The sequence below is a fragment of the Pollicipes pollicipes genome, unplaced genomic scaffold, assembly GCF_011947565.3.
Source record: "Pollicipes pollicipes isolate AB1234 unplaced genomic scaffold, Ppol_2.1 Scaffold_6686;HRSCAF=7923_pilon_pilon_pilon, whole genome shotgun sequence".
Classification (NCBI taxonomy): domain Eukaryota; kingdom Metazoa; phylum Arthropoda; class Thecostraca; order Pollicipedomorpha; family Pollicipedidae; genus Pollicipes; species Pollicipes pollicipes.
The window spans coordinates 32,639,436-32,662,401 of NW_023596921.1; the positions used below are offsets into that span (position 1 = coordinate 32,639,436).

The 22,966-nt window shown below is 47.5% G+C and overlaps 1 protein-coding gene across 1 annotated transcript; it reads left to right on the forward strand.

The window, feature by feature from the left end:
- The first annotated feature begins 7,909 nt into the window (after positions 1 to 7,909).
- LOC119107834 (protein SET) lies at positions 7,910 to 21,619 on the forward strand. Its single transcript, XM_037231393.1, has 5 exons — positions 7,910 to 8,260; positions 10,579 to 10,768; positions 11,105 to 11,366; positions 12,221 to 12,294; positions 21,239 to 21,619. Exons 1-5 carry the CDS (start codon positions 8,000 to 8,002, stop codon positions 21,277 to 21,279), a joined length of 828 nt encoding a protein of 275 aa, XP_037087288.1. The 5' UTR covers positions 7,910 to 7,999; the 3' UTR covers positions 21,280 to 21,619.
- The last annotated feature ends 1,347 nt before the right edge of the window (positions 21,620 to 22,966 follow it).

Genomic DNA, 22,966 nt, shown 5'->3' on the forward strand with positions numbered 1-22,966 from the left:
GATCCTCTGCAAGGGAATCCTCTGCATTCAATTCACCCAATTGTTGTGTTATTGGTTATGTCCTTCTTCATGAACATCTTTTAAACAAGGAGACGGGGACAGTGGTGGCGGAAGAAGGCAGAGTGGGTGGCCACCTCCAAACTTGGGAAACACGTAATGATTCACCGCATGCTGTCATGTTAGAGGAGTAAAACCAAGCTGTTCTGTCACCCAAACCCTTCAAAAGATCTGTTGTTATTGCCAAAAGGGTTTTACCGATTTACAGTCACAAAACACGCACTAACTCAACTGCGTTAGGGTGAAAAGTGACTGGCGTTACTTCCAAGTATATCCGAAGAGCCCCAGTGACGCCAGGGCGGACTCTCCGATAGGACAGAGATGGACAGAGCTCAAAAAGCGAGCTTGTATCAAAGCCATGTAAGCCAAATGCGTATACACCGTAGCTTGTAAATTTGCAAACATTTTTGTGAGCGGTGTTGTAGATTTAAAGCCGTAATGATTAGCTGAGTATTTCTTCAAATTTATAGTGGATGAACTTTGAAGGACAGGGAACAAATCTAAATGATAGAAAAAACATGTTTCATACAAACGTCGCATCAGTGCCCATCAGCAGCACTGATGTTGAGCCAGAAATTAAAGTGAGGCTAGCGGATGGAACTCGCAACTCGAAGTTTAAAAAAAATAGCGAAAACTAAACTACGCGGGAAAAGCAAACAAGAACGGCATTATGAGTTTTCCAAATTCTTATGCCGAGTTATCGATCCTCACTAGACCAGGAATTATTGATTTAACGACGTTACAGTGCAGCAATAGTTATATTAACACGCAGTCTGTGGGCGGTCAAATTTCCCCCCCCCCTCGAGGTTTTCCAGAATAATTTCCGAACGGCGCAGCACATCCGCGCCAAACTTTGCACAGATGTAGATAAGTGAATAGTGGATCTATCGATGTAAAAATTGGATGTGGCTTGCAAGCTCACTGACCTACGGCAGATCAAAGTCAGATCATGACTATCAGCGAAGGACATTTCTAAGCAATCGTTCAAAATGTGACGCAACAATGGAAAAGTATACGGGGCCATGAACATTTCATATGGTTTCTTAGGCAGTACACTAATCGAATTCATACTTACAACCAATTTCATTGACCAAGGGTCGCGTATTAAAGTCATGCCGAGATCAAAACTAACCCGCTGTTTTACTCGAGAGCATGGTTTTATGGAGTGGTTTCTGGTGCTCATTTCGAATTTATTAATGACAGGGATCGCAACAGACATGTCCCATTGACTTCAGAGGTTAGGGTAGGTATCTAACCTAAAATGACCCAGGTCAATATCTGTTTTCAGGAGCATACCACCTAGTGTAATTCCTGACGCTTATTCGAATGACAGAATAGGAACAAGCTCTTAACCATTTGGTCACTTTGACCATATAAAGGTCAAATAAGGTGACTGGCCTCATTGGCCTTTTGCTTAGAACAGTTTTTGCCATCATAAGTACGTTCGAGCCGGGATCTTCGTCCGAAATTATCCTAGACGCCGCTCGTGCACGTTGGCACGCTAGCTTAGCCTCGCGGCGGGATTATGACACGTGCTCCCGACGCACGCGGCCCTGGCGAGCGCTCAGCGTCCCACTCGACACTTCTATGGCTGAACATCGGGGTTGAAATCGGCCGTAAGCTCCCACACACCGTCACGAATACACTTATACACGCCTGACAGGACAGGGTCTCTGGATGTCCACAATCGAATATTAAGGACACACGCCGGCGGAGTCCAAAAGCTTATTCCGATGAGCCGTCTACGCCGGCACGGAGACGTTAATGGAGGCGGAATCCGCAGGAGAGGGCCTGCTAAGAGCGTCGCAGGACACCGCGTTGCAGCCAGGGCGGTACTCATAAGCACCGAGCAACAGGACCCACCGAACCATCCTTGATAAAGCCATCGCTGACAATGATTTCTGCTCACGTTAAGTCGCGGCAATGGCCCATGGCCAGATTTAATGGTGAGAGAATGACTCACAGTGGTGTAAGCTGAGGGAACATGGGGGCACGTGCCCCCCCCCCCCCCCCACTATATCCCAAGGGGCTCGAATGGCCCCTCGACTTACTGATGATTTGGGCCCCGATTTGAGGGCCCGCAGGGGCTGAAGGGCTGGCACCGGAGTTATCATTAAGCGGGCCGGTCCGCAGAGCCTGACCAATAACTGCCTGTCAGAGATGACCCTCTGCGTCGACCGAAGACCGCCTTACTCGATAGAGACCTCCATATCGGTCAAGCACCAACAGTAACGAACAGTTTAACAGTCGGACCGAAGATCAAGCGCTCGATTAAAGGGCTGAATGACCCACAGGGTCCGAAGGGCCGACTACAGGTCATATTAAGGTTCCCGTCTCATAGGGCCGTAACCTCAAATGCCAGTCAGAAGGCCTATTGCACCAACTGAGAACCCTTTGGGACAACGTGGTCCTGTACTTTGGCCAGAAACCTCCAACACCAAACAGTCGGCTCCGTGTCGCTCTGCGCCCTGGGGCCCATTTCCCAAAAAGGCGCAAGGCCTGAGCCCGTAATATGCATTGGTTGGGGTCCCGGAAATACCCATCGTGGTAATGGCTGGCAATCCAGAAAAAGCCAAAATCCAGATCGATGCCTCAAGTGTCCCCAGACCTCCTCATGCAAACGTCGTAAGCTGTCAGATGTAAGCTGTCAGGAACTCACAGACCAAGCCCCGGGAACACCACTGCACCCATGGCAGAGCCCGACATGGCCCTGGGAGCGGGTTCATCTCCATTGTCGTGCGACAAAGGGTTAAACGTTTCTGATTTTGGTCGACGCTCACTTTAAGTAGATGGATATTTGTATAACACGCTCGTCTGATTCCGACGTCACCATTGCAAAACTGCGCATGCTGCTTGCAGACTGGGTTGTCCTCGAAGCGATGATGGTGGTGATGCTCAAGTTTTGTGTCGAAAAAGTTCAAAGCATTTTGAAGGGGAATATCATTAGTCGGCTGACTGCAACGCGCTTGCCACCAAAACCAAGCGGCTTGGCAGAGAGGGAAGTGCAGGCCGCCAAAAAAGAGCTGGATAAGCATAAGGTGGGATCGCGTAAACCAAGATGTCCCGGTGTTTGTTTCAATGCCGCACAGCACCTCGCTGTGTTCTCCAGCAGCATTGTTTCTGGGAGAACGTTGTTCATGGTACTTTTTTAGGTCGCATGGACCCTGATAAAGGCCAGCACGTTCGTGAACGGCAGGCTGCTCAGAAAACATACCGCAGACGGGATCACGTGAACGGGATCTGTCAGTGGGCGACAAGGTGTACGTATCGGCTGATGATCGCCAGGATGATGTGAAGAAGTGCAGCAGGGTACTCGGTCGAATCCTATGCATGTATGGTGAAATTCGCCATCGGGCTCAGCGCCGGCAGAACTGTTGTCAGACACGCCGATCAGGTACGGGGGCGCTACCGTGTCTATCCCGGGCCGCGTGTTTCAAACGCGCCCCTGCTCATCTCTGAATTAGGTCAGTGATGGGCCAGTGACGTCACCACCAGTCCAGGATCCCGTCCCGGCTCTAGCAACGCCCATGCTGGCGCTACCTTCTCCTGTGCTGAGGGTCGCACCGGATCTTATCCCGGGTAACGGCTCTCCTGCGGGGGACTCGGGATACGTGCCTCCGGCGTAACCCCCCGCATTCCGGACCCATCCGCTGCTCCCAGATAGAGCCTTAGGAACCGAGCCGACTGGCGGCATCCCGACTAGTTGTAGGTACAATGTCCCTAATGTGCTTTATCGGAAGGATTAACACGCACTTGGGTGGCCGGTTGGATACGACGCCGCTCGGGTGAAGGGTCAACTTGCTCCCCTTGAGATCTAAAAAAAGATTTAGAACTGGAGATACCAAATTCACAGAATACATAGCCCTACGTATAAACTCAACTTTGTCAAAATTTGAGCTCCCTTGGCCATGAGACTCGAGTCAAACAAGGTCAAACAAGGTCAAATTCCTGATCTATGTCTGAAGTTTGCTTGAATTTATGCAACTACATTTAACCCAGAGCAGGGGCGCGGCCAGAACCTTGGCATGGGGGGCACAGGGTTAACAAAGGGCCCCCTGATGGCAAAAGGGCCTCTACCAAAAACCGCCGGTATGGTCCATTTGTTATTAAAGATATGCTTATATATATATATATATATATATATATATATATTACACATTTCTACCTTCTATAACTGGAATATAGTTCGCGATACCGCGAGATCAATTCTACCTGTAGTTTATAGCATATAATCCGATAAAATCATGCGTTAAGTGACTGCATGAAATAAAGCTCCGGCGCTTTTCATTTAACAATGGTCCAGTGGTCTTTTCTTAAATCGACAGAACTCAGAAACTTTGTCAGAGTCTCTATCTGGGTTGTACGGAGATAGCAAGGAGTCCGCGAATGTGGAATGAAGATCAAAATGGGTCGACCTTTGTATGAACATGACTCGGCCATGTTTGCCTGGATATTTTCAACATTCAGTCAAATATCAGTAGTGATACAAATTATGTAGCGTAGTTCTGAGCATGCTCGCTTGCATATCTTAGCAACAAAAAGTTCGACGCCAGGAGCTGCAGTCTCCTTGAGCGCGCGGCGTCGGCACTGTAGCTAACATTAGACGGTGACCAACAGGTGGATGAAAATGGTGACGCATCTGAAAGAAGTACCTTTGAACGCTTTAGGACACCAAATCGCACTTTTAGAGATATTTCGGGCGCGTGTTTCACCTGCGCAGTTTTTAGATTGATTACATTAACCTATTGGTCTTTACAGCACCGCGAAGTGGTAAAATCTTTCCAGAGAACATCCTCAAAGTTGTAAAAAATTACCCAGTGTAATTTCTGAACTGAGCGCTTAAGTTCAAAAGCCATTCAGAAACATTTTTCACGATTGTCATCGTTGCGCGCTCGGCACCCATCCCCTAGCATTACTTGCAGTGGCCAACGCCATTCGGTTTTACGAAAACCGCAACCCAAATCCTTGCTATCCTTGCCCCCTAAGATTACGGCCGTGTCATTGAGGCTCCATGACGCACTAAGCTGCTGGGGCTATATATATATATATATATATATATATATATATATATATATATATATATATATCCCACTCTTTCCGCCTTTCTCTGGCGGGAAGGGCGGGCATCGCGCGGAATGGAACCCCGTCCCTGTCCCCGTACTGAATCCCGTACCTGTCGTTTCCCAGACGCGCAGTGGTTAACGCAGGTGCGTTCACCACTACACTATTTTCACCCGGTGCGCAGGATCAAACCTTTTGATGGTGTTTGTTTCACTAGTCGATTCTGCAAAATAATGAACGTTCTCAGAGAAACGTGAGATGACCTTGTACGTTTTGGACTCATTTCGATCCATTCCATTCATAGTGTAATCTGGGCAATGAGACCCCTTGTTCCTTGCCGGTACAGGGGCTCCCTTGAGTACAACACTACAGGGCACATTGTTATTCCCGGTCAGGGGCTGAACGGTCATTCTGTCCCACCGCGGCGTGTTTTCCGGCGGTCATTCTGGCGACACGGGGCGGCATCCCTTGGCCGATCCGGCGACCCTTGGAGGTATACATGGTATCACAACAGTCCGCTCCCTGACGCAGGAGTCAACGCCGAATCGACGCATGAGCCGCCATTAACGCAACAGCATCCCTGCCCGCCGTGGGTGGTCAAATTAGTCGCACATAGGCTCCGACTGGGCTTAACGGGCCCATGCTGGAATGGGGTTGGAGGGCCCACCGTTCGAAACTAGGGGTCCTGACTGATACCGCACTTTTCCATTGCCTCATTGTGAGCACTCATAATAAGTTCTTCTGTTTCTTTTAACTGTCAGAGGGCCCCGGCCGACGCAAGAGACCCTCTGCCATTCGGACTCCCGTCCCCGTCCCTGTTGAGCAAATCTTCCACTGATCGATTCGAGGCCCCTTGTTGACACAGAATGCCCTGTTAGGCACTGTGGGCCCCTGAACGATACAGGTGCGCAGCCAATGTAAATCGCGGGCCCGGCCTTATCCCCGCTTGGGAAATGGGTCCCCAGAGCTCAAACCAACACGGAGCCGACCGTTCGTCGCTCGTGTTCTCTGGCCGAAATTGAAGAACGCTCTGTCTCAGGGGTTCCTATCAGTGCAGGGGATCATCTTACTGACATTTGAGAGCACGGCCCTGTGGGTCCACGGTCCTTAATGTGACCTGCAGTCAGTCCTTCGGGCCCTTATACCCTCCAACCGGGCCCCTGATCGTTGGTTCCGGTGGGCCGCCCGGCCCCTCCTCAGGTCTCATTGAACATTTCCCTTGGTCGGATCGGGGCCCTTGCGAGCACAGGGCCCTCTGTTCGGCGCTGTGGGCCCCTGACGGGTACAAGGTCCCGAACAGTGTAAATCACTGGCCCGGCTTTATAGCTGATTGGGAAGTGGGTCCTCAGGCCCATACCGACACGGAGTCGACTGTGTGGTACGGTGGTACCTGGCCGATATATGGACCCATATCGTCTCAGGGCTTTCCCGATTGGCGGAAATGGCCCTCTGGCCGCTATTTGAGGATCTGTGTTCCCAGGTCGGGGCCCCTGAATAAGACTCCGACCAGTCCTTTATGCCCTTGGACACTCCAATCGTAATCTCGATCGTCTGACCCAGTTGGCCCTCTAGGCTCTTTGGACCCCCTCGAACACTATGTCTGGCCAACTCGGGCCCTTTGACAACACAGGGCCCCTGTTAGACGCTGTGGGGTCCCAAGCTATGTAAATCGCTGGCTCGGGAAATGGTCCCTGAGGCTCATGTCGGGAAGCGGGCCCTGCTCGGGAAGTGGGCCCTGAGGCTCATGTCGTCCTGGAGCCGACTGCGCCTTACTGGTAGTGTCTGACCAAAACATAGGCCCTCATCGACTCAGTGGGCCTCTGATGAGCGTGCAGGGCGCTCTGACTGGCATTGGAGCGCCCAGTCCTGCGGGCCAGGGCCCCTGAATGGGACCTCCAACTGGCCTTTTGGGCCCTTAATAGTGGACTCTGACGGGCCCTTCGAGCCCCTCGAAACATAAGAGGGGTGGGGCACGTGCCCCTTGTGCCCTCCTCTCCTGCCTGTGCTGATGACCCAGACGCCTCCGCCAAGTAAAAGTTCACTGGTGTTCACTCCAGGCTAGTGACCGTATTGACCTTCAGAATGCGACGCCGACGAAAACCCTGCAGGGTCGTTTCGGTTTTTGAATTTCAAGATGCGTAAAGGATAAGGTTGGTTCTAAATAAGGTTGGCTGGGGTTTCCTATGTTAGTGACGTCTTCTGAACTTTGTAAACCTTAAATAGCACGTTTGTTAAGCTTTATGTGTTCAAATGTCAATGTGTGTGTTCAACCTCAAGGCAAAGTGCTCAGCAAAAAAGTGATTTCATTTTGAACTCAACCTGAACTTCATACCTGGCCAAAGGTCAATAAGACTAGTTATTATCCTGCATTCAATTGTCCAATTGCCAGAAGAACGCCCCAGAGATGCATGGCTTCATCTGACACTATGTTATCGTATGAGTCAAAGCGATTCCCTGGGTTGTCTGACCTTGACCTGCCACAGGACGTTTGTCTGCTCAATTAGCTACAGCTCAGCAAAGTTTGCCGGGGCAATGCTGAGCAGTCCGGAAGTTTTTTCGGGAAAAAAACCTTCGAGCAGTCAAGTTGACCCCCAAAGGCGTGTAAATATGTATTCCTTAAGCGTTGAAATGGTGCACTAGAAGTATTATCTTTTCCTTTCACCTGTGGCTCGTAAACGGGTTGGAGGAGTATGTAGCAGTCTTTTAAACCAAATGTTTATATATGCTGAAACATTTGCGCATGCGTGTTGGGGAAGCAGCGGGAACCAATCATATCAATCGATAGCCCAGACGCGGTGCTCTGTACGCGCGGGGGCTGGAGTGTGAATCCCCGTTTGAAAGGTGGGGTGGATATAATTGGGATTTGTTTTACCTGCGCAATATGTCTACGGAAGGGCCTACCCAGAAGAAGGTGAAGAAGCTAGATGAATCCGGGGATCTCGAAGAGAGCAGAGACTTTGATGTCGAGACGCAGAAGGCCCTGGAGGAGATCGACGGTTGTCAAAATGAAATCGACGCTCTGAACGAAAAGGCGAGCGAAGAGATCTTGAAAGTGGAGCAAAAGTACAACAAGCTGCGAAAACCGTTTTTTGAAAAGCGGAACGAGATCATTCGAAAGATACCAAACTTCTGGGTGACTGCTGTATCCTTTGGCGCCTCGTGGGTGCCGGTGTCTGCGCCATGATTGCATACAGCGTGGAAGGGGAATGGTTGAGTCATTTGGTGCCTGCAGTGAATGCCATTTAGTTCCTTTACTTTCAAGAATACTATTGTCACATTTACTATGGTCTTCAGATATTGAATGATCCATGCAATTACCTATTCCAGCCATGCATGTTCCCTCATTGCCCAACCACTGTTGGTCAGTGATGTACAGGTCAGGAAGCAGTCCTTCATTGGAGAAGTACATGCCTGAAGTTGCTACCTATGGTGTTACTTGTCTATTCCATGGCAAGCAACTGTGGTCCCAGACTTATGAACTATTGTGATTCATATATGTGCAGTGGCATAGGCCACAAGTTATGGACAACATTTAGTAACACAGAATGATGCCTGGGTTTGTGTTAAATAGGGACTAAGACCCATGTGCTCTTAAGAAGTTTTCAAAAAGAGCAATGTATTAGCATTATTTATGGTCTGTGAGAAAGATTGTATTCACTCAATTTAGTCAGTGTGACATTGGGCACAAGTCCCAGAGGGGGCACTTTAGTAGAAAGTTAAGCCAGGATCTACCAAAAAAGATGAACTTAGACATCATGCTTCTGTGCTGCATCATTGTATGGTGCACAGCGCCTTCCACATACCTGTACAGGGAATGGTGGAGGTAAAATAGCCTGTTTAGATAGAGCACATGATTTGTGTGGTGGGTTCTGAGTATGTACAGCAAGCTGTTCGCAGTAGGCACCTGGTGCAGCAAACCACTCATACAAACCATTTGAAGGGTTTTGACAGAAATGCCCAAAAGATAGCATGATATTTTATGTTAGTTACTGGTGGGTATAGGTAGTGCAGAATGCAGCTTATGGTAGACAACCTGTTCCCCTATAGATAACCCTGACAGTGTGATAACCCTATTCGACATTTCAAAGACACAATAAAAAAATTTAATCCTTGCATGTTCCAGCATGACTTATAAAGGATTAGGTAAGACTGAACTTCACAATAATTTGATTGTGGTATTCCATTATTACTGCAGACATGTGCTTGAATCCTAAGTGTGGGCACAGAATCACATAGGGTACCATGGCTATGGGACCCTAAGATCAGATTCCAGGACCTTTTCATACTCTAGGCACATGCCAGGATATTGTATATGGTTTAAAGTTTGTGGGTGTTCGGCTACACCAGTAAGGTGGTGACAGTGTCTGTCACAGCAACCTACATTGACCTTTCTGCATTTGAACTATGGTAGGGCATCAATAAGAGGACATTTATTGGGAAGGAGGTGTTTGAAATTGTAGCATTTGTGATTTCTTACCAGTGTGATGTAGCAGCTGCCTGGGTGGGGGGTTGAATACCTCTCACTTGAATGGGGGTTGATCCGACCCCCGAGATCTTGAAAATGATGATGACTGGAGACACCAATTCATAGGGTGTCTTGGAATGAAAATATGTATTCTGCATGCTGATGTTACATTGTCTTTGGTCTGTATGTATGGGCTGAGCTGTATATGGCTGCCTTCACACACATTTTCTAGCCTTGCAAAGCAACATGGCATATCTTGTTCACCACACTTCCGCAGTCTGACAGTTGTGCAAGTTTGCATTGTAAAAGAGTAGTTTGCATGCATATGCATGCATATATCTGATTGTTAATAAAAAATACACCTTCATAAGCCTGAGCATTCACTTCCCCCTTGATGACCATGTTTGTGCATGATTGTGCATGATTGTGACAACTGGACACAAGTATGGAGATAATATCCGTGACACAGTTTTGTTTATCCCTTTTTATCACTGATGATTGTATCGTGTGGTTCCTCATGCTTGACATCAGAGAACTGGAAATTTACTGTGCTTTTCAGCTACTGCTTCCATGTGCACATTCACTCAACAAGCAAAGTGGATGAAACATTGTGTATGTGTATTGCCAACCTCATCTTCCACATGGCTTGAAGAATGTTGATAGCCTCAGCATCACAAAAGTGTAAATTAAAAGAAAACAGTAGGTTATTTTATGATGGTGAATAGTTGTGATTCATGCATTTTCATTCAGTGATATGTTATTGAGCATGATGCTGGTTGCATCTGGGATCTTGCTGACACTCTAATTTCATTCCGTTTTGGAGAGCAGTCCATTTTTCGAGTTGTTAATGTTCAGTACTATATCATGCAATTTATACTGATAGCACAATTTCCTCTGCTACACAAACTTCCTATTTTGGTTGAGTTAGTGTCATGATATGTTATCATTGTGTGAGGTTTTTGTCCATCTGCAAGTTCCTTACATTGGAGCTGCAGTTCGCCAACCACCCACAAGTGTCAGCATTGCTAGATGAGGAAGAAGAGGAGTGCCTCCACTTCATGACACAGTTGGAGGTCGAGGAGTTTGAAGATATCAAGTCGGGGTATAGGATTAAATTTCACTTCTCAAAGAACCCATATTTTTCAAATGACATTCTCATGAAAGAATTCCACCTGGGATCATCAGGTACTTGTTTGTGCGCGTCTGCGTGTTACGCGATTTTTATGGTTCTCGTCGCCATAATGCCAAAGCTTTTTTGTACTGTGGTGCATTTGGCGTGGACCAAAACATGTCTTTGAGCGTTGTATGTCGGTTTGTGTCTGTCTGCAGCCTGAGGTTACCTCCTTAATGCTTTCACAATAGCAATAATGCCTAGAGCTGCACACATGAATGATGTGGCATGTGACATGATGAGAGTCAATAGCCATCAGTCATAGGTCTCACGGCACTGACTTGACTACTGCACCCCATCCAATCACCATTGATTGCTGTTGCAGTGCCTGACATACACCACTTTTTCAGATCCGAAGTCAGAGTCGACGAAGATCAGCTGGACCGAGGACATGAACCTGGTGAAGAATGCCAGGAGTCGGCAAGAGAAAGTGAAGCAGGGCCGGAAACGCGGCCTGGACGTCAAGTCCTTCTTCCTCTGGTTCGAGGACCACGAGGACCCGTCCCAAGATGACATCGCTGAGGTCATCAAGGATGACATGTGGCCCAACCCACTGCAGTATTTCCTCGTGCCCGACATCGAGGTGGAGAATGGCGTCGAGGAAGAAGAAGAGTAAGTTTGTGTCAAACTGGTGTGCTTTGCTTGGTTATGGTGCAGACGTAGTGCGGGTGCATTCTTTTTAGAAGGTAACTAACAGACAATTCGCGGTGTTTGGAAAGTGGGTCAAAATCATGCAATGAATAGCTGCTCTCTGTACACATTGGTAGTCTTTCAGCAGGAGAAAGGTGGCTGTTTTGTGGGCACTTATTTTCTGTATGGGTCCTGCCCGCTGTCGTGGCTGGTGTGACCTTGAGCTCGGTCAGCTTGCTGGCCCGCGGACATCCAATGGGAGTGGACCTGGTGGAGACGTCATGTCTGGCATCATCCTGGGCCGCATGTAGGTCTCGAAACATTAATTGTTTTGCGAAAATCGGTACTAGTAGTTTGATTTTGACTGTTGTGGCTAAAGAACCAGTGATGGGGATGCGGTTCAGTGATAATATGACATATTTTCTCGAAAAGTGACGTGGCAGTGGGTGTGATCGACGTAATAGAGGTAATTAGGTCTGGCTTAAACAGATGCATAGGATTTTGTTTGAATCAAGGCTTTTTATTCTGAACTGTGATACCTAGCTAGGTTATGTTGTCACTGCTTGCAACACTCATTTCCGTGATAGATGATACTTGCATTCAACAGCAGCTGCTATCCAGTACCTTTTGACTTTGACCAGCAGCAAATCCTCTGTCAACTATGTACCACACCTCGGGCCACGAAACAAGCTCCTCGCGTGCCTTGTGGCGGCAGAGAATCATGCAGTCGGGACCCTCGAGTCCCCGTGGCTTGAGTCAGTCGCAGGTGGTCATAGCTAGCCACGGACTGGTCGCCAAGGCAACGGTGCTCTGACATGATGACCGGCCTGTTTCAGGGGCGACGTGGACGAGAGCGTGGTGGTGATGGAGGAGGAGGAGGACGACGGAGAGGGCGACGAGGAGGATGAGGGTGAGCGCGCCTGGCAGTAACCTTTAGATTAGCAAGAGTTCACCATTTTGATGTTGCAGTTTCCATTTGCTCCGCGTGGGAATGGCGAGGTAACACTATGCACGCAGTTCTGATGCTGCTCATTAGCCTGGAATTTATATTTGTGTTGTGTTATCAGCATGCATGAAGTTTAAGATATATTGGATACAGCTCCCCCCTCCCCCCCCCCACACACACATAATGTTGAGGGGCAGGGTGCAATAATGGTATGTGAACATAATACCTCCTCTAAAATATCAGTAGGAACAAAATCACTACAAAGTCACAAATCCTGGCAGTGAGAAAATCTGGTTTCCCTCCCCATCCAGTGGTATTTGGTGACTCATTGCGTAGTTATCAGCACGACGTTGCACATTCTGTCATAGCAAATGTGAGGGTCCTGGCCCATTGCAAGGAAATTAAGATGATATTACAATAATTATTGACACGATATTCATTAAGAAAGTTTTATTTTTGATGATCAAGGATGCAATTTTTAACGAGTATCACGCACATAACTTTTGTAAGGTCATCCTATTTGCCTTTGACATACTTGCCATGCCTTACATTGCACAAGTACTGTACCAGCGTAGGGTCTCCTGTGGTGTGTTCATATCTGTTACCCTGTTAACATGGGCAGCCGAGGGCAATTCGAATTAAGATCGGAACGGATCATGCGACATGAAACCTCTCGCAGAGGTGTACATGGGCGAGACCGGCTTTACGTCGAATTAACGGTCAATTACCCGGTTTACATGGGCAGCCGAGGATAATTCGAATTAAGATCGGAACGGATCATGCGACGTTAACCCTCTCGGCGAGGGGCGTTTACATGGGCGAAACCGGCTTTACGTCGGATTAACGGTCGATAGTTCGATCCCGCTTAGTTCGAACCAAGGAACGGGTTATGGGCGAAAACTGCGCTTTTGAGGCGAACTGAACAAAACAAGAAGAAAAAAGCCGGTACTCTGCGTATGGATGGCGAATGTCACGAGCCATGGTGGGCGCGAGACAGCTTTGAGGGCGAGGAGGAAGATGGACTCCGTTGGAAAAATGATCTGTGCGGGACTCATAGGCTTTGTAGCTACGGCACAAGCCATAGCACTTGAAACACAGGAGTTGCGCAGTCAGCACTGCCAAATCTGTCACATAAGCAGTGTTATATGCAAATTTTTACTAGCAGGAAACTGGCTAGCACGAAATCAGTATTTTCTTGTATTGGCCAATGACACTCACAAACTTACCACACTCATCAGTATGCCACCCAGCATCACGTCATCTACTTTGCGCAGCCCAAGAAACACATTACCTAATCCCGCACCAATGCATTTATGAGCAGCCTGCAACAGTGAGCTAAGCCACAGAAATGACTCATGAATGCTACATAGTTAGTGGCAAAAATTGTTTAACTATGTTGTCTTTCCCCATCCAATGCATCATCAGTACCTGAGGGCAGCATTGCCATTTAGACTTGGCATGGACTGGCAAGTCAGAATGCAGCTATTTGCTTTCTTGACATACTAGGGTTGAAATACTGCTTTGATATCCTTGCAGTCAACAGCATTGGCTGATATGGACTGATGGCTAGGTGGCACAAACAGCCGTGTTCGCACAGTCCAAAGATCATGACGTGAACCAGCCCCAGAGCTGTCATGACAAAAGCAATCTGGGCTCAAAATTCATAACAAATGATTAATTATAGCAACAGCTCAATTATCCACCTCATGGTTTGCAAAGATACATGTCACAAAAAAGCACCGAGGCAACGTATTTACTCACCAGTACAAAAACAGGTAATGATGTGCACTGCAGATGTTCTCTGCACATCATGTGGCATTAGGTTAGGTTTACTTAGTTTATGCACTGTTTTCTTCCACATGAAATGCACAAACCTGGATTTGACAGAGTACTGATGACAGCTAATTTCATCCAGTGCTCACATTTGCTTTCTTGACATTTTGGAACCATCACTGGGCAATTTTGGTCCCATCATTAAAAATAGTTCACATTCTGCACTGACTGCAATGATCTATTGCCTATATTTGTTGGTTCTTTGCATCATGCAGGAATTATTGAGTTACCTATCTCACACACATTAAACTGACAAGCAACAAACAGCCTAATTGCATCAAAAACAACTATTCCAGCCCCCGCTTCCTTGCCAGTTGGTCTACCAGTGTGACGTAACTTCATATTTCCTTGACAAGCCAGTCACCAATATCCAGCACATCCCTCCTGCCAATAGGTGGTCAACCAAATGTTCAAGTCACAGGAGGAATGTCTGCAAAATCAATCCTGGGGCATTTATGTATTCACCTAATGAAAGAAACTATTGGTACTCCCTGCAAGAATTGTTGAACAGTTGAATTACCTACCTAGTGGCCTGCAAAGACACCCATCACAAAAAAGCACCAAGGTGACATATTTAATCACCAGCACAAAAACAGGTGATGATATGCAACACAGACGTGTTCTCCATGCGGCATGTGCCATCGTGTTAGGTGTTAGTTTATGCACTGTTTTCCTGCACATGGAACACACAAACTTGGATTTAGCAGAGTAATGATGACAACTATTTTCATCCAGTGTTCACATTTGCTTTCTTGCTGTTTTGACCCCATCATTGGGCAATTTCGGTCCTACCATTAAAAAAGTTCACATTCCGAGCTGACTGCAATGATCTATATTTGTTCATCCGTCATATCATGCAGCAATTTTTAAGCTACCTTTCTCACACAAATTAAACTGACAAGCAACCAGCATCCTAATTTAAGGAACATCTGCAAAAACACTCCTGGGGACTTAAGGTATTAACTTAATGAATGAAACTTGGAGGCATTCTCTGCAAGAATTTTGAGCAATCCAAAAACTAAAATGAGAACAAGTCAAAGCTATATAAAATAACCATATTACCTCCATCTGGCTTTTGGACGCATGGAGCCTGCCCCAGATGTAAACTAATCTAACCTTTAGGCGGAAAGATAGCACCAAACACCGTCGACGCCTGCTGTCTGCATAGATCAAGCGCCTAGCAAGGCTAAATTACGTGAGCATTTCTGTGCTGCTAGCCACTCAAGGCCCTCAATAATAAGAGTAGTTTTAGCAGCATGATGTCAACTTCACCTTCCTTCTCTTTTCCCTTACCATCTTGGACTTGAACCATCTCGAGTAATAGCTAAAAACCCGTGGAAAAGCGGTAACACCGCACAAAGCTGAAATGGCTATGAACAGAACTGCGTGCGCCAGGCATTTTTCTTTTTTTTTTGTTTAGACAGCTGACGGCCGATAATTCGGACGAAATCCCTTCCTGAACGGATGATCCTCTCACGGGAAGGGATTTCCTCCGGCGCACGATTCGAATCAGCGGAACGGCGCGTGAGTTACCCGGTTTACATGGGCAGCCGAGGATAATTCGAATTAAGATCGGAACGGATCATGCGACGTTAACCCTCTCGGCGAGGGGCGTTTACATGGGCGAAACCGGCTTTACGTCGGATTAACGGTCGATAGTTCGATCCCGCTTAGTTCGAATCAAGGAACGGATTATGGGCGAAAACTGCGCTTTTGAGGCGAACTGAACAAAACAAGAAGAAAAAAGCAGGTACTCTGCGTATGGATGGCGAATGTCACGAGCCATGGTGGGCGCGAGACAGCTTTGAGGGCGAGGAGGAAGATGGACTCCGTTGGAAAAATGATATGTGCGGGACTCATAGGCTTTATAGCTACAGCACAAGCCATAACACTTGAAACACAAGAGTTGCGCAGTCAGCACTGCCAAATCTGTCACATAAGCAGTGTTATATGCAATTTTTTACTAGCGGGAAACTTTGGCTAGCAGGAAATCAGTATTTTCTTGTATTGGCCAATGACACTCACAAACTTACCACACTCATATCAGTATGCCACCCAGCATCATGTCATCTACTTTGCGCAGCCCAAGAAACACATTACCTACTCCCACACTAATGCATTTATGAGCAGCCTGCAACAGTGAGCTAAGCTACAGAAATGACTCATGAATGCTACATAGTTAGTGGCAAAAATTGTGTAACTATGTTGTCTTTCCCCATCCAATGCATCATCAGTACCTGAGGGCAGCATTGCCATTTAGACTTGGCATGGACTGGCAAGTCAGAATGCAGCTATTTGCTTTCTTGACATAATAGGGTTGAAAAACTGCTTTGATATCCTTGCAGTCAACAGCATTGGCTGATATGGACTGATGGCTAGGTGGCACAAACAGCTGTGTTCGCACAGTCCAAAGATCATAACATGTGAACCAGCCCCAGAGCTGTCATGACAAAAGCAATCTGGGCTCAAAATTCATAACAAATGATTAATTACAACAACAGCTCAATTATCCAGCTCATGGTTTGCAAAGATACATGTCACAAAAAAGCACCAAGGTAACATATTTACTCACCAGTACAAAAACAGGGAATGATGTGCACCACAGATGTTCTCTGCTTATCATGTGGCATTATGTTGGGTTTACTTAGTTTATGCACTGTTTTCTCCCACATGAAATGCACAAACCTGGATTTGACAGAGTACTGATCACAGCTATTTTCATCCAGTGCTCACATTTGCTTTCTTGACATTTTGGAACCATCACTGGGCAATTTTGGTCCCATCATTAAAAATAGTTCACATTCTGCACTGACTGCAATGATCTATTGCCTATATTTGTTGATCCTTTGCATCATGCAGGAATTATTGAGTTACCTATCTCACACAGATTAAACCAACAAGCAACAAACAGCCTAATTGCATCAAAAACAAATATTCCAGCCCCCGCTTCCTTGCCAGTTGGTCTACCAGTGTGACGTAACTTCATATTTCCTTGACGAGCCAGTCACCAATATCCAGCACATCCCTCCTGCCAATAGGTGGTCAACCAAATGTTCAAGTCACAGGAGGAATGTCTGCAAAATCAATCCTGGGGCATTTATGCATTCACCTAATGAAAGAAACTATTGGTACTCCCTGCAAGAATTGTTGAACAGTTGAATTACCTACCTAGTGGCCTGCAAAGACACCCATCACAAAAAAGCACCAAGGTGACATATTTAATCACCAGCACAAAAACAGGTGATGATATGCAACACAGACATGTTCTCCATGCAGCATGTGCCATCGTGTTAGGTGTTAGTTTATGCACTGTTTTCCTGCACATGGAACACACAAACTTGGATTTAGCAGAGTAATGATGACAACTATTTTCATCCAGTGTTCACATTTGCTTTCTTGCTGTTTTGACCCCATCATTGGGCAATTTCGGTCCTACCATTAAAAAAGTTCACATTCCGAGCTGACTGCAATGATCTATACTTGTTCATCCGTCATATCATGCAGCAATTTTTAAGCTACCTTTCTCACACAAATTAAACTGACAAGCAACCAGCATCCTAATTTAAGGAACATCTGCAAAAACACCCCTGGGGACTTAAGGTATTAACTTAATGAACGAAACTTGGAGGCATTCTCTGCAAGAATTTTGAGCAATCCAAAAATTAAAATGAGAACAAGTCAAAGCTATATAAAATAACCATATTACCTCCATCTGGCTTTTGGACGCATGGAGCCTGCCCCAGATGTAAGCTAATCTAACCTTTAGGCGGAAAGATAGCACCAAACACCGTCGACGCCTGCTGTCTGCATAGATCAAGCGCCTAGCAAGGCTAAATTACGTGAGCATTTCTGTGCTGCTAGCCACTCAAGGCCCTCAATAATAAGAGTAGTTTTAGCAGCATGATGTCAACTTCACCTTCCTTCTCTTTTCCCTTACCATCTTGGACTTGAACCGTCTCGAGCAATAGCTAAAACCCGTGGAAAAGCGGTAACACCGCACAAAGCTGAAATGGCTATGAACAGAACTGCGTGCGCCAGGCATTTTTCTTTTTTTTTTTGTTTAGACAGCTGACGGCCGATAATTCGGACGAAATCCCTTCCTGAACGGATGATCCTCTCACGGGAAGGGATTTCCTCCGGCGCACGATTCGAATCAGCGGAACGGCGCGTGAGTGTATACATGGGCCGGATAGTTCGGATCGAGGACGGGTCCCGGCTTAATTCGAATCACAGCTGCCCATGTAAACAGGGTAAATGTATACATGGGCCGGATAGTTCGGATCGAGGACGGGTCCCGGCTTAATTCGAATCACAGCTGCCCATGTAAACAGGGTAAATGGTTCGATCCCGGTTGGTTCGAATCGGGAACGGATTATGGACGAAAACTGCGCTTTTGTGACAAACTGAAAAAAATGCCGGTACTCTGCGTATGGATGCCGAATGCCAAGAGCCATGGTGGGCGCGAGACGGGTTTGAGGGCGAGGAGGAAGATGGACTCCGTTCGGAAAACGATCTGTCCACGACTCATAGGCTTTACAGCCACAGCACAAGCCATAACATTTAAAACACAAAAGTTGCATGGTCAGCACTGCCCATATAGTTAGCCTGCCAGCACTGCCCATATAGTATCATATCTGCCCCATAGTTACTGTGGCATGAAAATTTTGCTATTGGACCTAAGACATGTGAACATTGTGCATTGCAAAGAGCACGATCACAGGAATTCGCACAAAACAGGAAAAGCTGATTTACAGATATTCCAGCATATATTTCTCCTAAAGTCAGTTTCTTTGATCACAGGTTTGCAATGAAGAATGACAAGGAAGTGAACTGGTAAATAAAACTATAAGCTGCTTCATGGCAATGGCAGAGATGATGTTAAAGTAACATGTGTTAGACCATCCATACATGACAAGAGCTTCAAAAAGTGCAAGCAAGGCTACTGCTTCCCATTCTGCAATATAGATCATGGCTTGATGTTTTGGTTAACATTATTTAGGATGACATTTAAGATACACCTGGAGCCTGTGACACCTGAATATTTGCTGACATGCAAGGGCTAGCACAAAATCAGCATTTTCTTGCATTGGCCAATGGCACTCGCAAACTTACCACGCTCTGATCTGATGGGCCACACAGCATCATGTCACGTACTTTGCCTAGCCCCAGAAACATATTACCTACTCCCACAATAATGCATTTATGAGCAGCTTGCAACCTTAGGCTAAGCTACAGAAATGACTCCTGAATGCTACACAGTTAGTGGCAAATTGTGCAATTATGTTGTCTTCGCCCCTCCAGTGCAGCATCAGTACCTGAAGGCAGCATTGCCATTCAGACTTGGCATGGACTGGCAAGTCAGATTGCAGCTATTTGCTTTCTTGACATACCAGGGTTGAAATACTTTGATATCCTTGCAGTCAACAGCATCAGACTGACATGGACTGATGGCTAGGTGACACAAACAGCTGTGTTTGCGCAGTCTAAAGGTCATAATATGTGTCATGAGACCTGTGTCATGACGACAGCAATCCTATCTCGAAATTCATAACAAATTATTCATTATGACAACAGTTGAATTACATACCTCACAGCTTGCAAAGACACTCATAAAATAGCACCAAGGTAACATATCTGCTCACCAGTACAAAAACAGGTAATAAGATGCACCACGGACATGTCCTCTGAGCAGCACGTGCCTTGGTGTTAAGTGTTACTTCATTTGTGCATGGTTTTCTTCCACATAAAGTAACAAACCTAGATTTAGCAGAGTACTGATAACAGCTATTTTTGTCCAGTGTTCACATTTGCTTTCTTGATGTTTTGAAATCATCATTGGGCAATTTTGGTCCTATCATTAAAACTAGTTCACATTCCGAGCTGATTGCAATGATCTACATTTGTTGATGCTTTGTATCATGCAGGAATTTTTAAGTTACCTTTTTCACGCAAATTAAACTGACAAGGAGCCAACATCCTAATTGGAGGAGGGGCCTTTAGGTATTCACTTAATGAAAGAAACTTAGAGGCATTCTCTGCAAGAATTTCGAGAGCAATCCAAAAATTAAAGTGAGAATGAGTCAGAGGTATATAAAATGACCATGTTACCTCCATATGGTTTTTGGAAGCATGAAGCCCGCCCCAAATGTAAATTGATCTGACCTTGAGACGGAAAGATAACACCAAACACTGCTGACGCCTGCTGTCTGGATAGATCAAGCGCCTAACAAGGTTAAATGATGTGGACATTTCTGTGCTACTAGCCACTAAAGGCCCTCAATAATTAGAGTACGTTTAGCAGCATGGTGTCAACTTCACCTTCTTTCCCTTTTTGTTTTCCATATTGAACTTGGATCGTCTTGAGCAATAGCTAAAAATCCGCGGAAAGGCGGCAACACCAAACAAAGCTGAAATGGCTTCGATCAGAACGGCATGCCCCAGGCAGTTTTTCGGACAGCTGACCACCGATAATTCTAACGAAATCCCTTCCCGAACGGATGATCCTCTCACAGGAAGGGATTTCCGCCTGCGCACGATTCGAATCAGTGGAGCGGCGCGTGAGTGTGTACATAGGCCGGGTATTTCGGATCGAGGACGGGTCCCTGCTCGATTCGAACCACAGCTGCCCATGTAAACAGGGTATGTGCTTCGCTGGCGTCAAATCTACTGGTGCCCACAAATATTACTCTGGTAACCTGGGCTGAGTGGCGCGGTGGGTTGCTGTAGACCTGCGCACTGCTTGCGCCGAATGTTTTTTTTTATTGCTCAGCGGCTGCCGGGCATGCCGTCACGTGTATCAGACGGGACCAGACAGCGGTCATGTCCGGTCGCACGCCGTGATGCATGCGGGCCACATCTAACGCCCGACTGTTAACCTGCTGCTTTCTCGGACTGTTTGCTGTACCTGCTTTTGAGAGCTCCCGCCCTTCACGCGAAACGCTGTCCAAAACGTGTGCCGTGAAGTCGCCCCATGCACCTGGCGTTTGCTGGCCCCTGCATCACATGCTGCCGACGTGCCCCCGTCCGTCGTGGCGCGCTCGCCGCCGGCGGCCTGACACGGCCCGGCCGTCCGCAGAGGGTCTGGAGGACGAGGAGGACGAGGCTGACGACGAGTGAGGCAGCCGCCGGGGGACGAGCGAGGACGAGCAGTCGCGGACGCGGCGACCAGGCCGCCGGAGCGGGGACGGTGCCGCCGGCGATTTCTGAACACTTGCGTACCGACAAAGCCAATTCATTTGTACATACTCAGGACTGTCATGTCGTGCGGTACCTTTCCAGCTGCTGGCGACCCGCCCGTTTTTGTTGGTTTGTTTTTGGACGGCGATATTTTTATATAATATCCGAGGGCTCTGGTGCTGGCGACGGAATCCATCCAGACGCGTCCAGCCGGAGCCCGGGTGGGTGTCGCGCCTGTACCGTTGCAACTAGGAAATAAAACAAAACGCTAGTTGTACTCCTCGGTGGTCTGTTGGGGCTTTGATGCGACCGAATGCTGCCTGGTCGAAATGGGCGTGTGTGGCTCCAGACTAGCCCGCCGTGGGTGCTGACGTGTTTGTGGAATTTCGTTTGGCTTGCGCTGCACGTGCCACGCGCTGCGGCGTCAGCTGGAACGCATCGGGTAATGGCGCGGACGGCTGCGGAGGCGCCGCAAATAAGTGTGCACTAAGCTGTTCTTGTGAGGCGTTTTGCTGACGTTTGCTCGAATGCTATGCAGAGATGGATTGGGCTCATAACCTGCTAAGTACAGACTTGTGAAGACGGCAACCCCACCATCCAGGGAGAAGAATCTCAATCCGATGGGCGAGGTTTACGCAAGCGTTTAGAAGTGACGTAGTGGCCAGTAGCCCAATCACCGTGACCGGTGCTGTTCGGTCAGGCTTGCTTCCCTAAAGCACAGTGAAGTCTGGATTGGAAAAAGATGTAGCGAGGGTTGAAAAATATGTTGAGATGCATGGAGACATGGGGCGAGCCCGTTTGAAGCCTGTGGGGTGAAAGCAAGTGTAACAAACTTGTGACCATCCGCGGCTGTCGTTTTCTCTTGTGCTATCATGGTGGTCGAAAGTAGGAGTATGTACCGCGCTAGGAACCGCAACTACTGTATCTGCAACAACTGCATCTCGCAGTAACGAGTTTGCAGGAGAAATATCGCTGACCTTCGACGGACTTCCATGTGCTGCGTTCAGGATCACGCGACCGGGCTTTGTCGGCTTTTACGTAGGTGGCAGTGCGGTGCATTATAGGCGGCGTTGCTGTCGGCGGGACTTCTTTTCACTGTTTGGCGCCGACCAGGTGAGTAATTTGCCGTGTTCAGCGTGGTAATCTGCGGTGTCTTTCCACATTTAAGCCTCGCCGCAGACGATGAAGTCACTTCTCGCTGAGTCACGAAAGCGGATAGCGTGTCCCGCGCTTCATGCGTAAGTTACCTCAGGAGCACTGCCCGCTGTCGGAGCGGCCGCGAGCGAGGGGCTCGTTGTGACGTCCTTGTGCCGTTCTCCCAAGATGATATGCGTCTTGCGACGAAAACCGGATGTCGTCACGACATTTACTTTCTGGGTCTAGTCACACATTTGGTCTTCACTCATAACATGCGTAAAGCAGGGGCTTGGTTTGCTATGTCATCAATACGCCTATGCGCTGATGGACGGCAGTGTTGCCGTAACGCTCATCAATCATCTTCAACGCTCATTCTCAACGCTGAGGTACGCCCATTAACACGCGCCCGGGTGGCCGGCTAGATGCCCTTCGCTCGGGTGGAGGGGGGGGGGGGGGGCGGGCAGTTTGACCCCCTGAGATCTCGGGAACT